The sequence below is a fragment of the Pelmatolapia mariae genome, linkage group LG1 (genome assembly GCF_036321145.2).
Source record: "Pelmatolapia mariae isolate MD_Pm_ZW linkage group LG1, Pm_UMD_F_2, whole genome shotgun sequence".
Lineage (NCBI taxonomy): Eukaryota > Metazoa > Chordata > Actinopteri > Cichliformes > Cichlidae > Pelmatolapia > Pelmatolapia mariae.
Window position 1 is genome coordinate 34601977 of NC_086227.1, and position 26996 is coordinate 34628972.

At 38.1% G+C, this 26996-nt stretch overlaps 1 protein-coding gene across 3 annotated transcripts in view; it reads right to left on the reverse strand.

The window, feature by feature from the left end:
* The window catches only part of ntrk3b (neurotrophic tyrosine kinase, receptor, type 3b), a 209748-nt gene that overhangs the window by 151111 nt on the left and 31641 nt on the right, over nt 1-26996 (reverse strand). For all 3 annotated transcript variants that reach the window (XM_063479739.1, XM_063479731.1, XM_063479725.1), the window contains exons 2-3: nt 22013-22087; nt 17008-17079 (exon numbers count right to left, since the gene is read on the reverse strand). In XM_063479739.1, coding sequence (XP_063335809.1) covers nt 17008-17079; nt 22013-22087 — 147 coding nt within the window. The remainder of the gene's footprint in view (nt 1-17007; nt 17080-22012; nt 22088-26996) is intronic.

Below are 26996 nucleotides of genomic sequence, written 5' to 3' on the forward strand. Positions count from 1 at the left end.
ACCATGTTGCACTCTGAGCTGTGTATGTCTAAGCTCAGTGCAATCTCTGCCTGTTGCGGAGCTTCTTCTATAGAGACTATAAATGTACTCACTATAGACCTAAAGCATGAACTCCATTCACAACCAGCAAGCATCCCACTGGTCAAGCCATAGCAGACAGTTGGTAGGTGAGCAGTGGAGCATTTCTCCCTGCAGCCCACACAGCCAGCAGATACCATGCTCCATGACACCACTATCAGAGGGTGGTAAGCCTCCGTGTTTGTGTTTACAGTGAGATTAGCCACACACACACACACATATCCGAGCACCAGAGCATGAGGATGGAATGTAAATTTGAACTCGGTATGAATTTATGAATGTGCTGATTCAATTTGAACTGCTTGTTTGCTCTCTCTAACCTCCACATTTGGGAAATAAGCCTTGCTATATGCCCTGTTTAGCTGGCAAATCTAATGTGTGGGTTTCTGACACTGAGTTTGCAATTTGTTTTCTTGAAAAGTCCCCAAGTTTTCTATTGGAAAAATCCATTACCCCCACTGACAATTACCAACCAGAGATCCAGGCAACCAACATTATCAAACACCAGTTCAGTTCACCCACAGGCAAAGCAACAACATGTCCACACTGGAGAGTGATTTCATGTGGTGCATTGTGGGTGGTGAGGTTTTGACAAATGGCGGGGGTGGTCTACTACGAAGTCTACTGTTAGAGGGAGATCCTGAAGTACTCTTCACCTCCCCATTAGTTATCTCCAACAGTCACATGGCGTCAGCCCTGGCAGAGTGAAGCGGCAGGGCGGCCTGTGGGAGGAAATCAGGTCCACGCAACCTTTACCCACAGAGCAATGCCAACTTCCAATTTAACACACTCGGAAAGCAGAAACTCGCCCACACAGAGCACAGTGGGCAGGGTCCGTTAGAGAGTGATCTTTTCTAAATTACTGTTGATTCAAGGATGAGTTCTGCAGCGCAGTACAATAAAAGCATGTGCATCCGGTGCATATGTTTCACACACTCAACTTAATAATGCATACATATCCTGATGGAAATAAAAGCCCGCTAGAATGAACAGTGTTAGCCTTCAAAAGGTTCGGCCTGAGTGTAGGAGGAACTCCTCCTCTAGAGCGATGCTAAATTGAAAAAGGACAGAAAAACAGCAGTTCTACATTTCTTAAAGGATCAAAAGTCATATGATCACTCCCACAGAAGCAAAACATTTAAAGTATCCCGCAATCCTGAACTCATTTTTACAGCTTTGCAAACACGGCTGAATGGTTATTTGAACGCATCACATGGGAGAAGAGTAGTAGATTTCTTATTGTAGTAGCAATCAACGTAGATGTATTTTAATTCTTTTCTAGTCGGGTGACTCTTGAAAAAAAAAAAAAGGATTTTTAATCTCAACAATAATTTTACTTGAATAAATAAGGGATATAAACTGCATTGCAAAACATACTAATACACTGTAATTGCAGCAACTGTAGCTACCTTCTTCAAACTTTTTCCTGCTTTAGAATACAAAAGCTGTTTTATCATAAAATGGCATAATGAAGCTTTGTTCAATAATCACTGAAAACGAATGAAATGATATGCTCCAGTGACAGAGACTCAGCGACAGATCGAAACAGCTGCTGCAATAGCAGGTGCATTACTTGTTAATAAACCATCTAAAGCTGTCACTAGCTTTACCAGAGAACTAATTTGTTTTTTGTAAACATGCGCTCAGCATGGAAGCCGCTTCTTCACAGCACCCCACTTGAGATTCATACTGTTACATACATAAACTCACCCTGTGAGCTCTCCAGTACAACTTGGTGTCTCTATTGAAGCATTTGTGTACATTAAGAGAAAATCCGTCTCAATACTTCCTCATACCTTTCGTCACTATGTTCAGGTTTCCAAATGACAAGATAAACGATAGTTTACCTTTCATCAGCAACTTTCCTTACACAAATCTGACATACTTTTCTTGGCTTGGAGACCAGCTAAAAGGCACAGATTCCATGCATATTTCAAAATTCACCTGTCTAGTCATTCTAGCATTATGGCTGCAGAACTCACCTCACTAAAAAAGGTCACAAGCTCAATCCCTTCAACAGCATATGAGTCATGACAGCACCATGTTTAGTCACAATGACCTCCAGTGTTGCACTGAAGCCCACCAGCTTTCTCTTGGTAAGAGCGGTGGCTAACTGCCTTGAGTGTGAATGTAAAGGTGCTTGACACAGACAGTGACTCATGGTTTAGCATTCATTTGTAACTTTCAGATCACCCCTCTATAAGTCCATGGAGGAGCCAGGCACAATACAACAGAGACTGCAGGTGCCATCTGGGTAATCATTTCATCTAACTCAGCCACCGCCTGAGGTGAACAAGCTAGCTGAAAAACCTGAACAAGTAACTCTTTCTAAAAGAGACGGAGGAAGCAAAGGAAGTCTATTTTAAGGAATGTTGAAGAGAAAGCAGAGAGTTTAAAAGCCTTGACAAGGTAAACAGAGAATAATCAGACTTCTAATTAAAGGTGGTCTCAGGCTAGCTGGCCAGATGACCCGAGTATGAAAGTGACATTTAGGGGGAAAAAACACATAGCCAAGAAGATTTAATGAGAGAGAGTCTCTCCACTTCCCTCTCCCTGTGGGGAGTGACCTTTCCAACTCCCAGGTGACAACGTTCCCTCCAGATTTACCGGGCCTCTCCCTTGACTGCACTGGAATAAAGAGAAGAGTCGCCTCACTATCCAGACGCTGACCTTTAATTTGACACAGGCGTGGACAAGCATGGCGTGCAATGCCTGGCTGACCAGCAGCATCAAAGAGAAAACTAGACTCAGCAGTGGCAGCGATGATTTGAAAACCCAAGACCTTGTAGTGGCACCTTTCTTGATTGCCTTCCTTTCCACCTGCTGCTAAGTGTGAAGGATAAACATGCGTAAGATGAAAGTCGTAGGTTATTCACACCCACACACATAGAGGGACCAAAAAGAACCGCTGCTGGAATGACACTCATGGGTGTTCACCTAACAAGTAGCCAGCTATTGTTTTAGAGTATTAATTAGCAGTACAGATCATGGCTTCCTTGTTTTACACCTAGGTGACAAATTTGAAAGGAAAAGTGCATTATTTTAGGAAATGAGCTTATTTGGTTTCTTGAAATGAAATGACAGCATCAATACCAGTTTTATTTATGTACAGTCAATATGGAGCCAAAGCCAGCAGCCAGTTAGCTTGTCTTAGCATGAATAAAGGCAAACAGAAAAAAATGCACCCAGCACCAACTCTACAGCTCACTGAGCAACCTCAAGGGGCTCCTGGGCAAGAAATGCAGAATGGATTTTGTGAGCTTTAAAAACGCTACTAGGTGTTTTGTTTTTTGTTGTTTTTTAACTGCGGACAAGGAGAGCATGCAGAGGACTGGTGTGAGATAAATGACGATGCTAGGGATAGGGTTATGATCTGCCCTGGCAGCCCCTAAAGGGAGCCGTTCAAAGAAGGAGGACAGAGTTTTGTTCCTTCTTCCAGTCTTCAGCTTGGCATATCCTGCCCAAGATTTATAGCTAAAGGTATGAAATGTGAGTGTGAGAAAACTGGTTTTGTAGATTACATTATATTTGATGATTAGACTATTATGTGTTCACAATAGCAAGTAATAATTTTGATTGGAGATACTTTAGAACTGATACAAAAGACGCCAGGACTTTTCAGCTTAATTTCACAGCTAAATCAAGTGACTTCAATGAAATCAGAGTGATCAGAGGGCTCTCTTGAGAAGGCGAAAAGCGAATGTCACTTTGTAGTGTGACCATTGCATAACACCAACTCCTACACAGCGTGTTGCTGTGTGGGCCGTTTGTAGAGCCAATGTTGCTAGGGTAAAATCCATTCATTATCTGTCTTAATCATCCTAATAAGTGTTCAGTTAGCACAGTTTAACCCATAACTGCTTCATGACTTGTGTTTTGCTGGAAAATAAAGTAATAAATAACAAAAACAACAAAATCATATTTAGTACAGATGCAGAACATTTGTCAGTCAAGAATTAGTGCTGACAAGGGAAAAATACGCGTGTTCAGTATACTATAAGAAAGCTAATAACAGAGGTTTGATAAAAAATGCTAAACATTTCTGTTTTATGGAGGAAGGCTTCAACAATAATACTGTGCTTCATTTAAGGCTTCTCCAACAGGATAATCATTCACCTGCCTGATAATGTGTAGGTCACCCTCATGCTACAAAAGCACCTCTTGCTCATCAAGGCATGGAAGCACAAGACCTCTGGATGTCCTATTGTGTCTGGCACCAGGATACTGCCATAGGATACTGTGGATCCTGTGGGTTGCAATTTGGGGCCTTCTGTGATTTGCTCACACAGCATATCTTCAATCACATTAGGCAAGTTCAACATCTTGGGCCATTCCTGAGAAGTTTCTACACTGCAGCAGAGCACACTGTGCTATTGGAAAGGGAAGGGCATATGTGTCAGTTCGCACTGAAGAAGAATGCCAGGACACAGGTTTTCCCCAAAAGAATACTGGATTGTAACAACACATCACCTATTAATGGTTTTAATGTTGTAGCTGATCACTGCATATACTCTTAATCAGTGTACTCTGACATTCAGGTCAAACCACAAACATGCAGCAAGTACAACTGGTCCAGTTCAGTAGAAGAAAAAGTGGTGTTTCTATTCTGGGTACAAGTAAAGCAAGGTCACATCACCAGTTTTTTGGCACTTCGAAATGTGCAAGTGTGGAAGTGGGTGGAATGAGCTATCACGGGCAATAAACAACTACGATTTAAAAATAACAATGCTAACACGGTACAGTCCCACTGACATTTTGTGTTAACAGAATTACCTTCTTTAAAATATAACTGCATGGCAGCAATACACCAAATGATGTCCTTCACTGTGACCGCTTTGCAATGTAATGTAACTCAGAAAAGAACATTCTGAAGGAGATTAAAGCGTTTGTTCTTATCTAAAGACATTTCACAAAGTCCCTTGCACTGTGTATATCTACCAACACAACAGGTAAGCTCCCTATTGCCAATCTGATGGAACATATGCTTTAAGTAAAAATTCAGTTTTTGTAACAAAATGATAATAATGGAGTTAAGGTTAACAAAGACCGTGAAACATCACTGTGTAAAAAAATTGTTCCTTTCTGCCTTCATCGTTACATCTCTTAAATAAATATAGACTCATGTAGTGTTGGTGGAAGCACTGAAATACTAGTCTAAGCTCGCTGTATAAATGCTGGATCTTACTTTGGGACACTAGCCTGGTCTGAGCACAAGCAAAAATTCAAATGAATTTCACTATCAAACTATTTCCTTTGTCTCAATATGCATCCACAAACATCCAGTTATAACTGCTTGTTTTAATGCACACATTAAGTTTGATATTTAGTTGTAAGGCTTAGTGAAAAATAACTGTATCAACTGCACCTTCTTTTTCCTGTTTTACACAACACAGCTAGACTCCCAACTCATACAAATGTTTTGTTGATAAGCAGTGGTGTCACATTTTAATGCACCAGTCTCACCTTTAATATTATTTTCCAGCATGCACATTTGGCAAGGGCTGAGACCCTTTTGGTGTTGCTACCACTGAAGAATGTGTAGTAACCAAAATATCGTGGACAAGTTTGTTGCTTGTTAAGCGAGAGAGGTTAACAGTGTATTTGTGTACACTGTCTCTCATCCTTTGACAGCTGGAAGAGGTGGATGGATGGATGGATGGATGGTGAGCTAATGTGATGTCACGGGGTCTCGATCAAACATCAAGCTCCACAGTGATTTGTGGCTTCAGTAAAAGTAGTTTTCAATCACCTTGTTTCACCGCAGAGTTTCTGCTGGGCTACTTGATATGTTAAGTGAGCCAAAGAGGCAATAAAGCACTCTAACAGCATTACTCATACAGTAGAGGCCCTGATTCACTTGCAAATTTTATGTTTATATAAGTTTTGAATATCTGAGTTATGAGAATTTTCCTCACATTGCTTCATTGCTTTGGTCACACTACCTGAGAAAGACAATGAAAAATTGTCATTAGTTTTAAAAGCAGGGTAAATCTCACAGCATATACACAGAACCTATGGAATTAATTCCCTCATGTCCCTCCGAAGTAAGTGTGGACATTGAAGACTATAGTCTGTTTAAGTGATTTTGTACACTTAGTTAGGTGTATCCTTTATTCAGCTATGCCATAATTTTCTATATATCTGATTCTGATTGAAGTAAAATGCAAATAACACCACAAAGCATATCCGTTAGTAATTCATATTGAATAGATATAGAAAAAATATTGAATAATTGTAATATTTGAGCTAAAAGTGGTAAAATATGTCAAAATATCCTAATTAAACCATTTTTATTAATCTATTGTCCAGGGAACTGCTTTAAAAATTCTTTAGCATTGTGATTTATTATTTTTCACTTTTTTAATATCTAAAAGTGCACTGTTGACATTCTTTGTAATCTGCAGTGTTTCCACAGGAAGCTCTGGGGAGTTTGCTTTCTGACAAGTCCTTACACAGTATAGTCAGTGAGGTCTATGACCTGCACAACCATTTTATATCACTTTATGTGTTTTGAAGACTCACAAAGCAGTTGTTGAAGGGGACTTTTAGGGTTCCTAGTTAGAGTAAATTCCCAGACACCCTGCTTTTCTGTTACTAATTCATTTAACACAATAGTGAGTGTGACTGTTTTACCTTTTAATTGTGCTTGAAATAAACAGACCAGGTACTGGGGAGTTAACGGATTTCTGTTCAGTGAGCCGATCATCACCAGGTTTGTAGATTATTCAAATGGATGGGATATTATCCAAATTATAAAGTATAAACCATTTAGTTTTTATTTTTTCTGAAAGCACATCAATGCCTATTTCATCACCATAAAAAAATAACCAGAGGTAAAGGATGTCTCTCTAAACAAGATAAAAGCACAAAAGTACAAAATGTTGTTGCAAGTCTTCACCAACACCGATAGAGTGGCATAGCTAGACCAGATCTTAAATCACTGCATTAACTTCTTGTGTGTCAAAGGATGGATTTTAAAATCCTATTACTTGTTTATAAAGCACTGAACAGTCTTTTTGAACCATTCAGACCCCTTGGGTTATCTGGAACAGGTTTGGTTAGTGTTCACAGGATCAAAACTAAGCTAAGCTGTGAAACAAGCCTCCTAAATTCCTATCGCTTCAAAAACTGTCAGCTCATATAAAACAGGCATAAAATATGCATTAAAAAAACAACAACTCTGGCTAGCCAGTAAATCATTTGTTTTTAACCAGAAAACAAAACAAGGAATTTAGCATTATTATTTTATCATTTAATTATTCATGCTTCTTGATTTAAACCTGTCTGTACTTGTTTATACATTTATTTATATTATACTATACTGTATCATATACTATATCTTCTGTATCTTTTATTTTTATCCTTTCTTTCAATTTAATTCAATTTAATTTAATATGCCATTTGATAATGTCAGTGAGCAGTATATTTCAAAAGCCTGTTTTTTTCCTACTATATCAATCAAGCCCATTAAACACAAATGCACTAAAAGGAAAGGAAGTAACCATAACCCTTGTGTTTCATGAAAAACAGCCATGTTAGTGACATAGCATGCCTACTCTGACTACTCTGACCACTGCAGCAATCACAACAGACATAAGTAGTGTATCCATTTCAAATAAACCCAAGACTATGTGGAATATTTTCCTCTTGTTGTTTAACTGTATATGCTGCAGTACATGTCACCGTCAACAACAGGCCCATGGATTTTTTAGCTAAGTGTCATACATGTTATGAAAACTACAACACATGCAAGCATGCATTCTTCATTAGCCTAATGCTTCTGACTAAGGCATCAGTTACACAGGTCACCAAGTATCATGTTTCCCAGGGGACCTCCAGTCAATAGGGAAAATTGTGCATTTTGTCAAAGTTGAGAATGTTTGCTTTTAAAGTAAAAGCTGTGCGCTGCTGTTGGAACCTCCTGCAAAGTACTTGTTAACAGGTTAGGGAATACACATTTTTCTCTAGCAAACAGTGGTTACCAGGGGGTCACAAACCAGAAGAAGAAAGTTACAGTAAAGTGCAAAATGCATCCTGGATAGAAACAACTATCTATTGCTGATAAGAAAACACAATCTTGCAGCATGCTAACACAAACCTAGAAGCAAAGACTGTGAGTGTTGCAAAAGCTGAATATCTGCTGACCCCAGCAAAGCAACAAGAACCCGATCTTCAACAGGTAACAGAAACAGAATTCTTCTTGAACATCTACAGTAGAGTCACAGTTGAAATATCGTGTTTGTGTGCTCATTATCTTTGTATTGGTGTGTGGGACTGTAGCTTGAAGTATATATACACTATTACAAATATATTATTATATAGATATATTAGATGTCGTTACATGGTAATTATATAAGAGTGCACCTCAAGCGGCGTTATAAATTAAGATAAAAATAATGAAATGGGTAGTGTAACAAATGCCTATATTCAGTGATTTACTAAGTAAAATTTTGTATGTCATGTCTATGCGTTTTAGACTTTCCCACATCATTTTACAGTATTTACTGACACACTCAAAAGCTGCAGTTACAGGTGAGTATTGTTCATGGCGTGAAGTGAAACAGAAGATGAATAAAAAGTCAGCTATGATAATGTGATAATGTGCCATTCATACATTATTTATAGAATAAGTGGCTGCCAAGAAACATTAAAACAATCCTATGTGGTGTAAAATTAAGAGGAGAAACTGCCAAGCAAATCAACTTCTTTTGGTGTATGGTTGTTGCATATTTATCCATACATTGGTGAATGAAACTGAGCTAAGTGTGGTAACACACGTCAAGGGTCATCAGGGGAGCAAATGCTGGACATGCATGAGATGAAATATGGAGTCAAGATGTGACTGCTTGTTTACGAAGCTCAGAATATCAGCAGCCATTGATAACCGCTGACTTGCTGGCACCGGAAATTGTCATTATCTGCAACAACAGTGCAAAATATTACTGATTGTTCCTTTAATGTCCCTTTGTGGCACTTAAGAGGATTGAGGCCGTTTCATGAGTTTCTCCAGCCACAACAATTGGTGAGATGGGATTTGCTGCTGAATCACTGGTGCCACTGAGACAAACACAGTAATATGTTTACTTGATGAGTTGTCTTTTTGAAGACAGATATCCCATAGAGATATTCTTAAACTGCTTCACCAGAGGAAAGTTTTTATGTTTATCTAAATAAAATGGAAACTTGTTCCAATAATTTGCACAATCAGCACATTTTCCTGAACCGATTGGGCTGAGACTTCTCAAATCTGACACAGACCTTCTGGGAAAAAGCACATTACACTCAAAGCCTTTAGAAATTACATAACTGTATACCTCAACTTGAATATTGACTAATAAAAACTGCATATAGTAATATTGTATGCAAACCACAGCCACAAGTTAACAAAGTGCCCATAAGTTATTAATGCATTCTGTTACTCCTTTATTATTGCTTTTGTTTCTAAGTTTGAAATATCAGAACATAGTAAATAAAGTTAGATGTGCTGGTAGGAGTATTGCCGTTCCAAAAGTAGCAGACTAACACGCATTCATGTTTAAGGCCTATTTTCTAAGCTGAAGCAACCACCTAAGAACTGTGACTTTAAGTGAATAAACTGGAGAATGGTTTTATTGTTTTTATATAATAATCAAAGAAGCCTAATAAAAAATGTAAATATTTTAAAACTGTTTTGGTGTATTTGTTCCTTTATAGTTCCTATGGTTTTGCTTTTGCCATATGACAGAAAGAATATTTACAAGCATTTAATACAACAGCGTTGCACACTGAAGTGCTGAAGTCCTCTAAGTGCACACAGTTGAACAATTAGCAAAATCGCATTCTGGTCCATGTCCTCTCTCATACACTAATGACAGAAGTCCTGTCTGGTCAGCTTTAAAAACTGATGTTACACTCATGGGTGGTACTTTAACATCTGTCAGATCACCATCAAAACAAAACAATCTAGCCACTTTAAACGAGAGGTTGTGCTGTTGGTGTAGAATGCTGATTAGTTTGATCATCTTCTGTTCTACTTTTACTGCAACTTCAAGAAGCATCCCTGCTGTTTTTTGTTCCGAATGCACCAGCACAACCAGTGAGTCATTTTGCAGGATTACAACCTAAAAATCCTTTGCAAAAGGAACTTTAAAATCCTTATCAGGTGATGCTGATGTGTGATTTCCTCAAATCTTGGTGTCATGGAGGATACAATACCACACTAAATCACATTTGCTATATGAAATTTAACACTTGATTACTTTTTTCCCCTAATTTTGGTTTGCTGATTTCAACAATAATATCTATTTTGTTCTATTTTGCACATAGCATTTTTCACTAGTAGCACTTGCAAGTGTGATCCAGATGGTTTTTTGCAGCCTTTTTTTTTTTTTTTTGCTTGGCATATTTGTGGTCGACCAAAACAAGCCGAACTCAAAAGCTTGGGTTTCATATTCCAATGGAATAAAGGGAGCCACTGAAACACTTTGATGACTGCTGCTTCTATTTAGTCAATATTTCTGGATACCATTCCAAAACTAAATAATCTCTTACTTACCCTAACCTGCCATCAGCAATGAGACCAGTAACACATTTAAATGAAATACCACCTCCCATTGTTACTGGCTTAGATGAGCAGTGAGATGAGTATGATGATGTTTTGTCTCCAGATGCAAAGTGATGAAGATTTGGAAAAGTTGTCTTCTAGTACCTCATCTGTCAGAGCTAAATGATTTAGTACGAGATTTTGATCTGCCAAAGGAAGCAACTGAGTTGCTTGGGTCTAGCCTCAGCGAGGAAAAACCTCCTGGCTCTAGCATCTAAATTTTCTTTTTATAGGCATCGTGAGAAGGATCTTATTCCATTCTTTGAAATTGATGATGACTTTATCTATAGTGGGGATTAGTGCTGGGCGATATGGAAAAAATATTTATCACGATATGAATTATTTTATATCACGATAACGATATATATCACGATATACCACCTGACCTGTGGTCATCTGGAAAGTATGCAGTCTTTAAACAGCGAGTGGAGAGGGTGCAGTCTTTGTTTTGATTTACTGTAAAGCATGTCGCAAATCCGGGTGCACGTAAAGCAGCACCATGTTGCAAAACCACAAGACAGAGTTTCTTTGCGAAAAATATCATTTTTTAATACTTTATTTTCTCTTGTTAAGAGTATGTATAGTGAGAAGACAACACTAATATATTTGCACAGGCTATTTAACCCTTTAAGACCTACCATAGAACCAAGTCCGCCAGAGCTTATCTTTACATTTATTTATTTTGAGTGTCTTCTTAGTTTTATTTTTGAGACACACAATTTTTTATATACTACAGGAAAAATAAAAATAAATAAATGCAAATTTGCAAAAACACAGCATGTGCATCAAAATAAACTATTTACAACAGTGTAATTTGACTTCTAAGCATCCCAGAAACGATACAGAAGAACATAAAGTCAAACATGACTTTTAAAAACACCAACATAAGCTTTGAAGCTTAAAAAACTACATTTTCCGCGAAAATGACGTCACTTCCGGTTTCGGGCAGGTAATGGCGGACATGCGAGAGTTCGCGCTGACTTATATACAAACTAGGAAGTGTTATGAACAGCTGATTGGATCGGCAAAGCCTGTTTCTGGAATATTATGTTTTTGTTGCTGCAAGTCTGGAATATTATGTTTTTGTTGCTGGAAGCGCTTTTTATGCAATTTTTGCAAACCTATATGTGGAAGGAAACCGTGACCTAGGGCAAGTTAATGGAATAAGATGTAAGTACAACTCTTACGGTTTCATATGCAAAAAAACCCATTATTGCGCTACCTTACGTGGTTACAGTTCTACAGGGATTTAAAAATAGTTAGGCAAAACGGAGTGTGCCTGCTCCGACCGGTTGTAAAGGGTTAATGATATATTTTATGTAATAATTTGTAAAATTCGGGCTAGAAACGATAGAAGACAAATGGCACGAAAGACACTTTTCTATCGTCCACACGATATATATCGTCATATCGCCCAGCACTAGTGGGGATTATGAAAATCTTTTGAGAGCAATAGGTTGTGAGTATGATGCAGATGAGTGGAGGTTGTTCATTGACAACTCAAAAGCCAGCCTAAAATGTTATCCACTTTGGGATGGCAGCAATTACTTTCCATTCATTGACAGAATGACCGATTGGTCATTCTGTCAATGGTCATTCTGTCCAGTTAAAAGAAACCTCTGAAAATATGCAAATTGTGTTAAGGAAGCTGAAATACAATGAAAAAAAAAGGCATTTGCATTCTGTAACAAAAGTGTATGTGACTGAATATTTTATTGGTATCTCTAAACTCATCATCATTGAATTAGGTTAACTATTTTCTGGAAAACAGAAGATAGTTTATTTTAAGATGAAGGGAGGTGTAATCATAAATCTGACCTCACTGACCTCAGAGGCTAGAATATGAGGCTTACTTTAAAGTTTCAGATTTAATAACCAGTTTCAAAACACTCAAAGTCACCAAACAAAGAAAGAATTACATAAATAACAATAGGAGAGGAAGACCAATAAGAAGAGAGTTACAGTAGTCAGTGTTGGACATAACCAAGGTGTGAACAAGGATGGCAATGGGGAGAGAAAAACTGTTACATTTAGACAAGGTGGATTGGATGCCAATGAGGAGAACCACCGTTTTATCGATAAGGCTATTTGAGAAGATGACAGCAGGTGTGATAGTGGTAGTAGGTTTAGTAGACAGGTAGAGCACGATACCATCAGCACAACAATGGAAAATAAGAATTAATTTATCTATGACATGACCAAGATAAAGTATATAGATGATAAATAAAAGAGGCCCCAGGGCAGATCCCTGGGGCACTCCAGGAGTAATTAGAATTGAGTGGGTTTTGAAATTTGAGTTAAATGAATTGAGTGCAGCTGAAGAGATACGATTTAAACCAATTTAAGGCTGTATCTGTGACGATAGAAGCCTGCCTGTCTGCGAAGTAGTGTTCAAGACCACAGAGCGGAAACGCAAGATCAGTGTAAGGTTTATGCCACAGCTGCAATTAACAGTACTGGTAATTACTAAAATCATTTTTTTATGTTTCTGTAATAGTTAACCCATCATATGCCCAAGCACTTTAATCAAAATCATATTATGATATGATATATTGTGATATATAATTATTATTGTTATCCACTAATTGTATCTATTAGTATCTATTAATTTTTCAAATTTAGTGTTTTTTTAAAAGAAAAAAACAGTAAAGCACATTATTATGTTTTGATTAAGATGCCATATTAGTTATTTATTTACAGTGATTAACAGAAAAAACATGTTTTAGTGTTTGACTGTTATGCTTGATTAATTTCTGACTCACAAGTGTGAATTCAGATTGCAATTTCCTAATAAATAATATCACTTTTAGTTTTTATAGATTTCTATTTTTTCTATAGTTTTCCTATATTTTATTTCTATATTTTTCTTCGGTCTTGTTTTTATGGCAGGTGGTTAAATTTGTTAAGCACTGTAAGTGTCAGTAATACATTGATTAAATATTTTGTCTCATCACCACCCCGCCATGCTGTATAATTTTTGGGTCACATTTAGTTTACTTATGCAATGTTCAATTGGAAATCTTTTTTTTTGTTGTTTTTTTTAACTGTGCCACTAATTGTAAATTTTTCCAGCATCAGCTCGATGTTTAAAATGTAAATGTTATGACAGTTTGTTGATTTCATGTTTATGTCTTGTAAGCACATTAATTCAAAGTGCTGCACAAATATTTGTCGATGTTACACATATTTAATACTGGAGAGTTAATCACATTCTGGAGCCTTGCACAGTTTATATTTACCTACATGTCGCTCAGTTGAAGCGCTCGTCTCTCTTTCGTCTTTCTTAGCAGAAATTAAGGACTGCATGTGTTGCCCAAGGACACATCAGTAATCTGCAGGGCTACTGAATGTATTGGTTGCTCATGGATAAAATCTCTCGGACCTCTGCTATGAATTGCAGTATCCCACTGATGAGAATAAAGCACTCTCACAGGCTATGGTATATTGTAATTAGGTTTATTTTGGGCTCACATAAAATATAGAGGGCCCACAGAGGTCACCTCACGATGACAACACTGATGCTTTGACAAGTGCTGTTAGGAAAATAAACAATGCCACAGGAAAGGATTTTAAATATAGCTAAATTCATTTCTACTGAAAGAGGTGGACACAGTTCAGACCAGCTGTATTATACTTTTACTAGCTGTTATAAAGATTGGTGTTGCTGTGGGGTGTTTTCAGCAGCATTTTTCACTTCATATAAGACACTGCATGCTCATACAGCAGTGTCTTGTCAACCACAAAGTAGCCCTGTCCTAAAGTACCCTGCTTTATTTTAATCTAGATGTAACCATTTGTTAAAAACAAGACATGTTTATTAAATGAACCATTAAATTAGAATTTGACACAAAAACTCATAAGAAAATGTGTTTACTTAGGTCAAAAATCAAGGGAGTACTAAGATGATTTATTATACATAGACTTCTTTTTACAGCCACAGGTATCAGACCTTACTAAGTTAAAGCAAATGTGGAAGGTGTTTGATGCGCCGATCTGTTATAAATGCACATAATAAGCTAGTTTATAACTTCGCTAGACATGGGAATGTTTGGAGGATCCACTTCAGCAGATATATCCACTGTGCTATCAATTCCTTCTATTTCTGTTATTTCTGTTTTTTCCATCTGTTTTGTGAAGCACTTTTACAATTCATGATCAACTAAATTGTACAAGCTGGAGCTTATCTCAGCTGTCATTGGGCGATAGGTAAGGTATGCTCTGGACATGTCGCCGGTTTCACAGGGCTTAGACCAAGAAGCATCATTCACGTTCACATTCACGCTCACTTAACCTAACATGCATGTCTTAGGACTATGGGAAGAAGGAGAACCCACACAGGCACAAGGAGAGAACATAGAAACTCCCTAGCCCTAGCCAGCCAGTGGGTTTGAAGCAAGAACCATTTTGCTGTGAAGCAAAGGTACTAAACCAGTGCAACCCATGTCACTTCTATCTTGTATCTTGTTTGGATTTGGTATGGTTAAAAAAGTAAACACAATCCCACCTCTTTGTATTGATGTGCTCGTTTTCACCAAGACATACTGTAATACATGCAAAATAATGGACGCTACACGTCTTCAAAAACAGAGCAGAAGAATACTGATTGAAAAGAGAACATAACTAGGGTGGGTTTTAATTACAGTCATCACGTTTATAGCGCACGGGATTAATGATATCTTCGCTGTGACTAATTGAGCCTGTTTTGGCCTGAACATGTGATGAAGACAATAGCTTCAATTCTCCTCACAAAGCAGCAACCAGTTGAGTGTCTGATGGCCTGGGCTTTGAGCAGACCTGTCTGACACAGACATCAATGAGGTCGGTCTTCTGAGGCTAAGCACAGGCATAATAATTAATCTTCTTTGACATCATCATCCTCAGAGTCACCTAGCAACTGTCCACCTGCATTAACAAGAGCACAATAGAGGCCTGTCATGGACTGCCTGAAGTGGGGGTGTTCAGTGGTTGCAATCCAAATGCCTCCATGTAGGAACAGTAGGAATGTACCGGAGGCTAAAATAACATGATCAACACTTGCTTTTTTGGGTTTTTTTTTAAACTTGTCAAACAGCATTTTATAGATTGTTGGATTGGAAACGTAATAGAATTTCAAAATATATTTGGGACAGGCTTTTTCAAGACACACATTAATTAACACATCTCTGGTGAGATTTTGATTTTAGCTCAAATTGTTTGCATCTTAATTATCACTGTGGGTCTGAACCTCACACTCATTTATTTATATTACACCATAAGTGAGAATAAAAGGGAAAGAAGCATGAATATTCATTCACCTGTTCTTCTCTTATGTGTTCTACACCTCTTCTATCTTTTTTTAGTCCTGTACCACTGCACAGCAATTATTTTTAGCGGGAGAAATGGAGGAAGAGGTGAGAAGGTTACAATCATTTATTTGTTTTCGGTCTTGTGTAAGCAAATCCATCTTCTCGAAAGAAAATTAAAGTGAAGGCAGGATTTAAATAACTTTCATTAAATGTTGATGGGCTCGATTAGCTCAACCAAACACCTAACTAGATAAAGAGACCAGTAATGTCAACATTTTTTAAAGCAGTCTACACACTAAAAAGACAAAAGTGTGTGCACCCAGGAACTCACACACATACTCAGATGCCAAAAAGTCAGCTTGTATGACAGCATAGTCCAACCAGTATTTTCCGCCTCAGTAACAGGCATGATTAAGTTCTCAAATGAAAAATGCCGCATTTTTAGTTTCCATATTATGAACTGCTACTTGCTCTCTCTCTCTCTCTCTCTCCCACACACACAGATTTAAGCCTAACAGCAGTCATCTGCAGTAGAAAAGAGACCAAGCTGCCTATCAGTCGATGACTGGAAATTGCAAATGGCAGCGTGTTCAGGTAAAATACTGTGAGTGAGTTCCTCAACGTGTTTACTCCTGGAAAATTGGGGAATAACAGGCTGTCATATGGTGACACATCAGCCTTTGTTAAAGAAATTACTTTGCTCTTCGCCCAGCTCTCTGATGCTCGGCCTCCTGGACAAATTGTCCATTTGGCGAGCGCAGACTAAATGGAACTGCGTCTTCGGCATGCTGCTCTACCGAAGCACAAAGAAACCGGGGCAGATAGGAATCCAATTATCCAAAGCAAATAATGGATGTCTCATTTAAGATGTGCAGCAGTTGCGACAGTAATGGCAATGCCACAATTTTCCTGAAGCCAGCCTCTATCAACTGCATCATCTGCTGTTTAACACTAAGTCATCTACAGCCATACAGCCTACTACAAGCTGTCAAACGTCACATAACATAATAAATCTTTTCATGGCACGGGAAACATGGTCTCAAAGATGGAGTGTTTACTCACATGGTGCTTAGGTGCGGGTTCTGAGCAAACGCTCGAGGCTGGATAGACTTCAGGTTACAATTCATGATAGTTCTGAAATGAAAAGAGATCAAATACAGATCAAACTGTGTGGAAACCTGCGAAAAAAGACATTTGTTTTTTCCTAGTACGCTCACATGCAACTGTATGCAGTCCATTTCAAGTCATTTTGCATGTTTTTTTTTACCACAGCAGTGCACTGTAACAAGAAGGGTTCTAGCTTTTCCAGTTTTTCATATTTAAACATTTATCTGTATTCTGGCACACCCCGCAGAGCTGACAGCCAAATGAAAATTCACTTTGATGCGCCATTTGATGAAAGATTTGTGAACTTGTGTGTCTTTACTTTGAAATGACTGAAACCTCTGGTTAGAACATGCATTCCCTCCTTGTGTTAACAGTCAAATTAAACTAATACTCATTTTGCTGCGGACCCAGTGGATTTTTCACGACGACTCCAAGAATTCCCAGCGTCCCAGTTTGGAAACCACTGTTCTGGGCTACAATGGTAATGACTTCTAATCTTGTAATCACAGATGTCTCTTTCCAAAGACGTCATTGACGTCTTCAGTGAGCGCCTCGTAACGCTGTGTGCTGATTACACCCAGCTGTTGGCGCCAATTACCTTCTACAAGCTTGATCATGCCTCTGTGGTGTTTGGCGAGGATGCGGTGATTCATTGCCCACAAGTTCCCAAAGAGGGGCTCTGGGACCTCAAAGGGTCCTTCAAAGAGTTTAGGGGAATTCCTTAAAAATAGATTCCCTCACAAAAAATGAACAGCAATATTTCGACTTCTATTTCATATCCATTAAATTAGCACAACCATATACACAGATGACTGTACTGCTTTTGCTTTTGTCCTCCCAGCAGTAATGACTGGAGCAAAGGCATTTATACTCAACACAATTATCTCCTTAAACAGCAGTGAATTAAATGGAGACATTACAGGTGAATGGGGTAAACATTTACCTAATGGATATCACCAGGAAACTTCCCCAGTCGATTGCTTAGGTGAATATGATGTTTTGTATTAGATTCTTTTCTGAATGTATTTATGTTTAAATATGCAAACAAGATATTATCTAAAACTGATTACATATTTTTTGCAGAATGGAAATCTGTAAATGAGATAAAGTTTGATCTAAAGGTTTCTACAAAGTAAATTTTGGGGTGTCACTAAAGGCAGAAAAAGCAGATTTTCACCATGTAATTAGAAATACATTTAACATTAATTTAATAATATCTCCATTACCTGCATACACAGGAATACAACTGGAAAGCTGGGTTTGCACGTGTGTCACTCAAGTGGTGATTTGTGGCTCAAAGTATGAAGTATGAAGAAAAGAATTTTGAGATAGTATGATCAAAAATTATGGAACACAAAAGATTTCACATATTTTTAAGGGGAAAAACACACAATTTTCCAGCGAATCTTTCACCAAAGATATAGTAAATGGACTGACACTCGTATAGCACTTCTCTACTCTCACTGAGCACTCAGAGCACTTTTTACTACGAGCCACATTCACCTGTTCAGTGCTTTATTCTATGCCTTTGAGTAGTGAATGTGGATGGGAAGAAAAACTCCAAACTAACCAGTGTATAAAAAGCATGTGTGTCACCTTAATGTTTGCTAGATTTGAAGTTTTCAGCTTTCAGCACACTAAAACATTTCATTACATGAAAAATAATGCCGCAGGATCATTTTTGTTTTCATTTATTATCATTTTTTTAATTTTATCACTTAATTTAATAAAACCAAACTAAATGAAAGGCAGTAAGAGCTGACCAAAACATTTAACCTATATGGGCAAGAGTACTGGACCACCTCGACATTACACTAGCAGAAGCTGCTCAGCCAAAGAAACCTATACCATGAAGTTCTCAGCACACACATTTTTTTGCTGATGTTTATGGCAGAGGTCGTCTGTAAGTACAGCGTTAGTTACTTTTTCACACTACTCACTTCAGTAAACAGCAACCCCATTGTGTAACTTTATGTGGCTTTGTGGCTTAGTTAGGTGTTTCCTAAATGCATCCACTTTACAAAATTACCACTTACAACTTATTGTGTAATAGGGGAAGACATTTCACAAACAGACTTGGTGCAATGATGGCATTACAGTACTACGCTTGAATTCATTAAGCTCTTTAGAATGACCCATTCTTTCACAAAGCCTTAGGCAGACTGCATAGCTAAGTGCTGGATTTTGTATACTTGTGGCAATGGGACTGAAGTCACCTGAATTAAAAAATTAAAAGGCATGCTTTTTTCCATGAAGTGTATAAATTATGGGTGCTTTAAACCTAGCTTGAACATGTAACTGTCAGCACTGCTACCTTTGTGAAATTTATGAGGCAGCTAGAAATCTACTGTAAGGTGTAGATGCCTGTGGAAGATGCAAAGTAACAACTGCATTTGCAGAGTCTGGTAAATGCAGTAAACATTACACCAGTGCTGTTTTTATCATATTTGCTACATTGCAGAATAATCCGGATTATACTGAGGCTAACACTATGGTAGCTAAATAATGAAAAAGTGCAAACAAAGTAAAGCATGGTTTATTTTTCAGATTCTTTTGACAGCATCTTAACCAGCATCATTAACTCATCACCTGAAATGATTTTCAATATAAAGCGAGTCTTGTTAAAAGTTAAATGGTGAAGTTTCTTCAGGTTATGGTGTACTGACAATGTGTCGGCATACAGCCAATAACTGCATTCAGACACTGAAGTAATCCATACTACATCCAACAACTGAACTTAGTGAAAGCAAACAGACTATTTTTATGTAATGTCAATATAGTTTCTTAAAGCACAACCTCAAAACCTATGGCAGGATCAGTGGATTCATCCATTCATTTTCTTAACTGCTTATCCACAGGGAGGGGCAGCAGTTTAGCTTTCATGGGGTGAGGAGTGGGCTACACCCTGGACAGGTTGCCACCTTATAATCAATAAATTCCATTAGTGCTTCCGGTAGCAAAACAGATCATCTGTTGGAAAGAGACAGCCTAAATACGGCATTCATCACGTCGTGTTCAAACTGCTGTGAAGAAATCACTAGTCAGGTGGGACCAAGAAAAAGATTAAAAAGTCCAGCTGAAATCTTTGCTTTGGTCTGATGAGTCCAAATTTAAGACTTTTAGGTCAAAACCATCAAGTCCTTCCCACCATGAAGCATAGGAGCTCAACTGAGATAGTCTGAGGTGAGGTGGACTGCAGATTAAAAAGCAGCCAACAAGGAATTTGCATATGTGGGCAGAAAAATAACGCAGGTGATGAGCTCATTAGGCTGGTTAACAAAATGAAAAGTTGGCAGAAGGCTTCTATAGAGTATTTTGATGTCAGCCTTTCAAAAAGTTCACCCACTCAGCTGCACTAAATATAAAATTACATTATTTGGATAATATTCTGCCCTCACAACATTTAATAACACTTAAAAACATAACTGCTGCTGTGGAGAGTGAATTGTTTCGAACAAATCCTCAACATAAAACAGCAGAAAGATTACGTTAAAATCCACAATACTTTTTTTCCTTTGCATGATATTTGTTGTACCTGTAAGATAAGCTTGTTTCTGAAGCGTGGTTTCTTTGAAATATGGTGTGCATTGGTTCGATAGGGACATTTTGTACAGTATGTGCAAAATGAATAGCACTCATTTGTTAATGCTGCTTTCATTTTGAAGACCACTTTGGGTTTGTTAGTGAATAGTCAGGCATCTATAAAATGTTTTGTTTGTTTTGGCAGGAAATTAGCTCCATATATGAGAAGTACTTGCTAAAAGCTACAGTTCCTGCTGTTTCAGAAAATGATTGAATAATGAATGTCAAAAGCCTTATAAAGTAAATGAATCCAGTCAATTACATGAAACTACAGTGTTCACTGTGCTACAACAAAACTCATTTCAGTTATTTTATTCTACTCTGTAGTCTACTTTTAGTTTATTTATAGGTAAGTAAATGTAAGAATATAAATGTATATATATTGAATATAACTGTGCTGAGGAATACAAGCAGCTTCCTGTGCTTTAGACAGAGAAGTTTTTTTTTTCATTTTATTCAAATAAAGATGGTGATGATGAGGTCACATGCAAAATAAGATGATGGAAGGTATGCCATAGTGACTTTTTCCCTTCTTATCCCGCACACCGTTAACAGCCCCTTAAGGCAGCATCGCGACAGCTTTCCCTGTGAAGACTCAACTCCAGGTGGGGAGGAGCCGGTGTCCCTAGACAAGGCAGCAGGAGAGAAGCAGTGGTAATGAGAAAAATGCTAATTTAGCCGTGGAGATATTGCACTTGGCCTCCCTGATGAGGGATCAAGGGGATCAGGGGAGAGGCCAGCTCTGACTTTGGAGGGCAAAGGAGAATGCGATTCTCTGTAGAGTGGGGAAAAAATGAAGAGGAATAGGAGGCTGGGGAGTGGAAGAGGTGAGAGAAATTAAAGGATGTGGCCACATAGTGCATGGTTGCAAAGCAGGAAAAGAGCGTAACATTGCTTTAATATGTGAAGAGATGAGAATAAAAAAAACCCACAATGCTACAGCAGGGACTCCTAATTCAATTTTCCCCGCTGCTTTTTAGCATTATTTGATCAGTGGCTAAGCAAAGCGAAGGGGATGTTCCACCAGCGTGTGACTGTCAAGAATTAAAAGCTTGTTTAAACATCTGCTAGTGTTAGGATCAGGAAGACACCCCTCACCCATGCTTCTCTCTAACACTCTGCCCCCAAAGAAGTATGTGACATTTAATCCAGATGCTGCAACTTGGGATCTGAGGTGAATTACTGCACTGATCGCTAGGAGGAAACCGTGGCCTCTCTGCAGTAGCAGGCGGGCAACCTGATGGAAAACAGGGATTAACAGTGGTACCGTTTCTACTGTGCTTTTCCAGATCTGCAACACAGCAGGACTAAAATACATTGAAGTGTCTCTCACCCCACTGTCACAACCACCACCACAGATAACAGCATCAACACTTACAGCTTCTGTAGTCCAGTGTAGAGCTCCATATCGACGTCTCTCAGAGTCTGCAATCCTGTCCAGTTCTCTATATGTCTGTAAACAGTGAAAAAGAGAATTGTAAATGAGACATTCCGGTTCATCCTAGAAGAAAAGAAAAACAAACCAGGACACATGACAGAAGAAAACTCTTTTTTATAGTCCCAAGTTGCAAATTAACAAGCTGTATATTGTCAAAAGTTTTCTGAATCCATATTCATTTAAACTGCAATTATTGGAACAGTTCTGACAGAGCGCTCTCTGCTGCCCTCTGATAGATTTAATTGCCAGGAGGCAGCTTCTGAACCTTAATCTCTGTGAGGGGAAGTGTGAGGGGGACACAGCAAATAAACACAGCAGATGACTTTACTTCTGCTAATACTATCACAGTCCCAGGGGATGTCTATGTGGTGGGATAAAAGGAGAAGCTGGTGGCTTTAAATTAGCTTCAGGAAAAAAAAAACAGCATTTATAAATGATTTGTTTGTTAGGGTTTCAATTGAGCTGGGGGAAATGAGGAGATGAAGGAGAGGACATGGCAAAGGTTTTATTGCTTTGTGTCGGAGTAAAGAAAATAAGATTGGATGCTCATGGGAACTTTGGTTAATGTCATAGATTTGAAATTTGACATTAAAGCTAAAGAACTGGTGAAAATATGACAACTGGCTTGACCTACGTCCATATACAGTTCAGACACAAACACAAATCCATTAACATAGACTGCATGATTGTGTTGTGCTTCAAAGCCCAAGAGTTGTGTGATCACATAGCAGCTTGTATTTTATGACAACAGCAGGAAAATAACATTCCTGCAATTGTTTTTTGGCAAAACCTGAGCTTCAGTATATCTTGTGGGTCTTGTGCATCTGGTGTACAATTATGAAGCAGCATCTAAGACATTCTGTTTATCTGAGCCCTGTGCTCCGGGGTGCACCACCTGATTTTTGTGGCGGGGAGGATACAGATCTGCCAAATGCAACCAGCACTGCTGGTACCCTGCTGTGCATGACTTTATTGATGGCTAACTGGGTTGCCAGCTTTTTTTTTTTTTTTTTTTTGCTTGTAAGGCTGCCAGATGGGAGCAGTAGGCAATGAGAACATGAGTGACACTGTTGTGTGATATTTTTACAGTAAATGAGCGTTTATATTACAGACAGAATATGTATAATCCTGATGGTAATACAGAATGAGGCAAGGAAAATCAAAGAGGAGATAGGTTTCAGATATTAATGCAAACTGGTTAAATGGATAAGTTCACTCTGTCATATCTACATGTTGTCACACTAGGCTCCTGCTGTTCTGATCCACATTGTACAGCCAGAAAAATACATATACTTGACACATGGTAAGGTCTAATTCACTCTGTAATGTGGTAATAATAAGATGGTACTTAAATTGTCCAATAACCACTAATAAAATGAAATAATAATAACTTCTAAACTGTAGCAGTTTAGCATTAATCATGAGACACAGCTGTGCTAATCATCCATCACTGGAAGAGCAACTGTAAAAATTATTATTTTTTTACTCAAACTTGCATAATAACGTTTTCAGTTATCAGAATTTGTTCTTACACAACTGGGTTCTATGGAATAATTTAATTCATTTGAATTAATATACATTTTCTATAGTCCAATCCCTCATGGGAGTGATCATTGATCAATCTATCTGCTTCTCTTTGATATCCTACTAGCAATAATAGCTAGCAAGCTAACTAGTATCAGTAAACTAATACAAACATGGATACATTTTTTTACAAACTCATCAAATGCTGTCTTTCATTCTCCTCTTTTATCCACACAGATAATTATGTTATACTGATCAGATAAATACTAAAAAGTCATTGGAGCTCCTCAGTGAATGTGCCGGAATTACTGAAGGAAGAAGAGAACAATGGTTAATATCCACATAATTGCAGGGCTAATTAATTATTCTTTTCCAGCATCTGGCCAGAACATGTGTCTACAGCTGGTTTTCAATCTGTCTTGAAAGCATAAATTCATTACATTTAAAACAATGTAAACGGGAAATCAAACAGCACTATATAAAGAAAGAAGAAAACATTAATAGTCTGACAGCATTAGAGTGCAGTAGAGGGTGCTAACAGACACAGTCGGTATTGATGTGTTATGTAGGCTTACTGATATTATACACCATCACTTATTCATAGATACTATCATATAGACATTCATAATATAACTGTCGAGGCACTAAAAGCTGACCACTGAGTGTAAATGTGACAGCACTGCTGAAAACGTGTGGCAGCTGTAAGTGCTTCACGCCGGCAGAGTCACGCTGTTGATGTTCAGATTAGCGCTGAACTGGGGGCAGCTGATTCTAAAGGCAGAGCGCTGACTCATTAATGTGACCTGCAAGCAGCAGAGATGGATTCCCCTCGCAAGGCTTTGCATAGTAGCAGTACTGCTGTGTTACCCCAGAGACAGGAACAGAGAGCAGGTTTGGAGGGAGGTAAGTACAAACAATGTGCTCTCGTGTGATATTTGGTTGGGGTCTTCCAAAAAATATTCAGTGCAAGTATTTTTTTTTTAAACTAAATGATATTACAGCATGATCTGGCCATCTTATAAAGACGCTGATGTGACATTAGGAATGTTAAGCATTTGATCTTCTGTAATTTCCATGAGTGTCGATTGGGGATGGGGTCAGGTTAGTTGCCACTGGTTGAATTGCTACCTCTCCTTGGTCAGGGTGCAGTCACTTCAATGCAGTTGTCAAACATGGATTTTTCAGGGTGGTTTTCCATTTGTACTTTAAAATGCTGGCATGTATTATCTCATTCCAAGTGTTTCCCGTTGTTTCCCCTTGACACCCCATTAGTCTGGCAGGTTTTTCTTTTCTTAAGAAATGTTATGTCTGTGATGATGAAGTTGCTTTTCTTTGCCTCAGTGAACAAAGCCTGATGAATTCAGGTTATCAGAGAAAAGCTTCAGGCCAGCAATAATTTGACAGTAATCAATCTGAATAATTTTACAAAAGCTTAACTTCTGAAACTTTCAATTAGTTCCGATGCCACGTTCACTATCCCAATGGTCTCAGAAACGTTTGGGCGCATCCATATTTATAACAAAACAATGACTGTAAGTGGATTACATTGACGAGCAAGTCTCTGATCATCCAATACACCTGAATGTTATCCAAATGCTGCTTCAGTGGAAAAATGTACCTTTCGTACAAAGGACTTATTATGTTGAGTGTCACAAATTGGCTCAGAATCAGCTGAATAAGTGTTAGTCTTTGTAGTTTTTAAAACATTTCTGCATCATTAAACTTCTCTATAATTCCAGGATTAACATTAAACTAGTTGGATTTATGATGTGAGTTAAGGATCTAACCATATATAAAAGTAACCAGCAAACAAACAGTTTATTGCAGCCAATGTTTCGTATTAACAGATAGACACATTCAGTGAAGTGTTCACTGTTCATTGAAATAAACACTGATTTTAGAAAGACAAAGAAAATATAAGAAACTTCTATAATAAATTAAGCCATTTGGCAACTGCAGTTGCGTTATTGAAAACCACTAGTCTTGCTTATCGTGTACCTTACTGATTAGTGAATTAGCTTTAATAAAGATGAATGCAAGATTGCAAAATGCTCAAGCAAAGCTTAAGATTATAATTATTCTACACAAAAGCAAACCAGCTGATTTGTTTAGTCTAATTTGAAAAAGTTTGGCACTTAAAGAATATTTGTATGTAAGTTGGTTCTGGAATTCAGCATTACATTGATTAAATGCACAGTAGCCTGCACCACAGGCACATGATTTCAGCAGTATTATATTGTAAAGCATTGATGTAATATTTCTATATGGGGAAAAAAAAGTGCAATTTAAGTAACATCAAATGTTTTTATTTGCAGTTGGGCTCTATGGTTCCCATATAATTTTGCACTATTCACATTCACATGGCTGTCGACAAACAGCACAGAGGATACAGGCAACACCTCCCTGTGGACCTGAGCACGGTGTCTGCTCAGAACCCCTCATTGTCCACGCTATGCTGAATATGCATGTGGATTAGGCTGATGTGAAACTATGGTATGAATAACAAAGATGCTTTGACGATACAGGAGCATGCAATCTCTGTTCTGTTATTCATAGATGCTCCGATTATGGTCAAAGGAAATGGTGCAAAAGTAAAACCAGCATAATTCAAAAAGTAATGGAGATACTAGTGTTTTACATTTCAGACATTCAAGTAGACTCTCTGATCCTGACTTAGAATGACACAGAGTGCAATGATTGCTACTTTGTCAAAATGAATATTATAAAGAAGAAAGGAGATTTGAGCAAAAGGCCTGTCTCTTATTTCTGTTTCTTCCCTTTTTATCAGTCCTTAAATTATTTGTTCTCTGCACAATGTTTTATCCTGTTTTGTTAAAAGGCTCTCTATATAAACTTGAGGTGACATGACCTGAATAACAACTGCTGAGTACAAAGGAAATGAGCTGGATACTATCAGAACAAACAGCAGAGGCAGACACTACCAGCTTGCTCTCTAACATACAAGCCTCTAAAATTACAGCCACCTTCCATCTGCTTTAGAAAATGGCCTCCAACAAAGTACAATCCGAACTGGGTGGCAGGGCTGTTTGGTGCTTGAGGAGAACACCCTGGAACCAAACAGTAACAGATTCGATCTCAGCAACAGCCATCTGTTGTGTTGAAGTGGCCCTGGGCTGCGCACTGAACCCCTACCTGCTATCTTGTCCTGGGCTTCTGTGAATATGAGCACCAGAAAAGAAATATCAAGAAAAAATTTTCTCAATAGGTTAAACACAAGAAATCACACTGAAAGGGGAAGGAAACAATGCTAACATTGAAATAATTAGACATCAGCTGCTTTTATTTAGCTGTTGCTACTGATGTATGGAAGATTATTAATGACAAAACAATTTAGAACTTATTTGAGTTGTAATTACCTTGACTTCTAAGGAACTGTTTT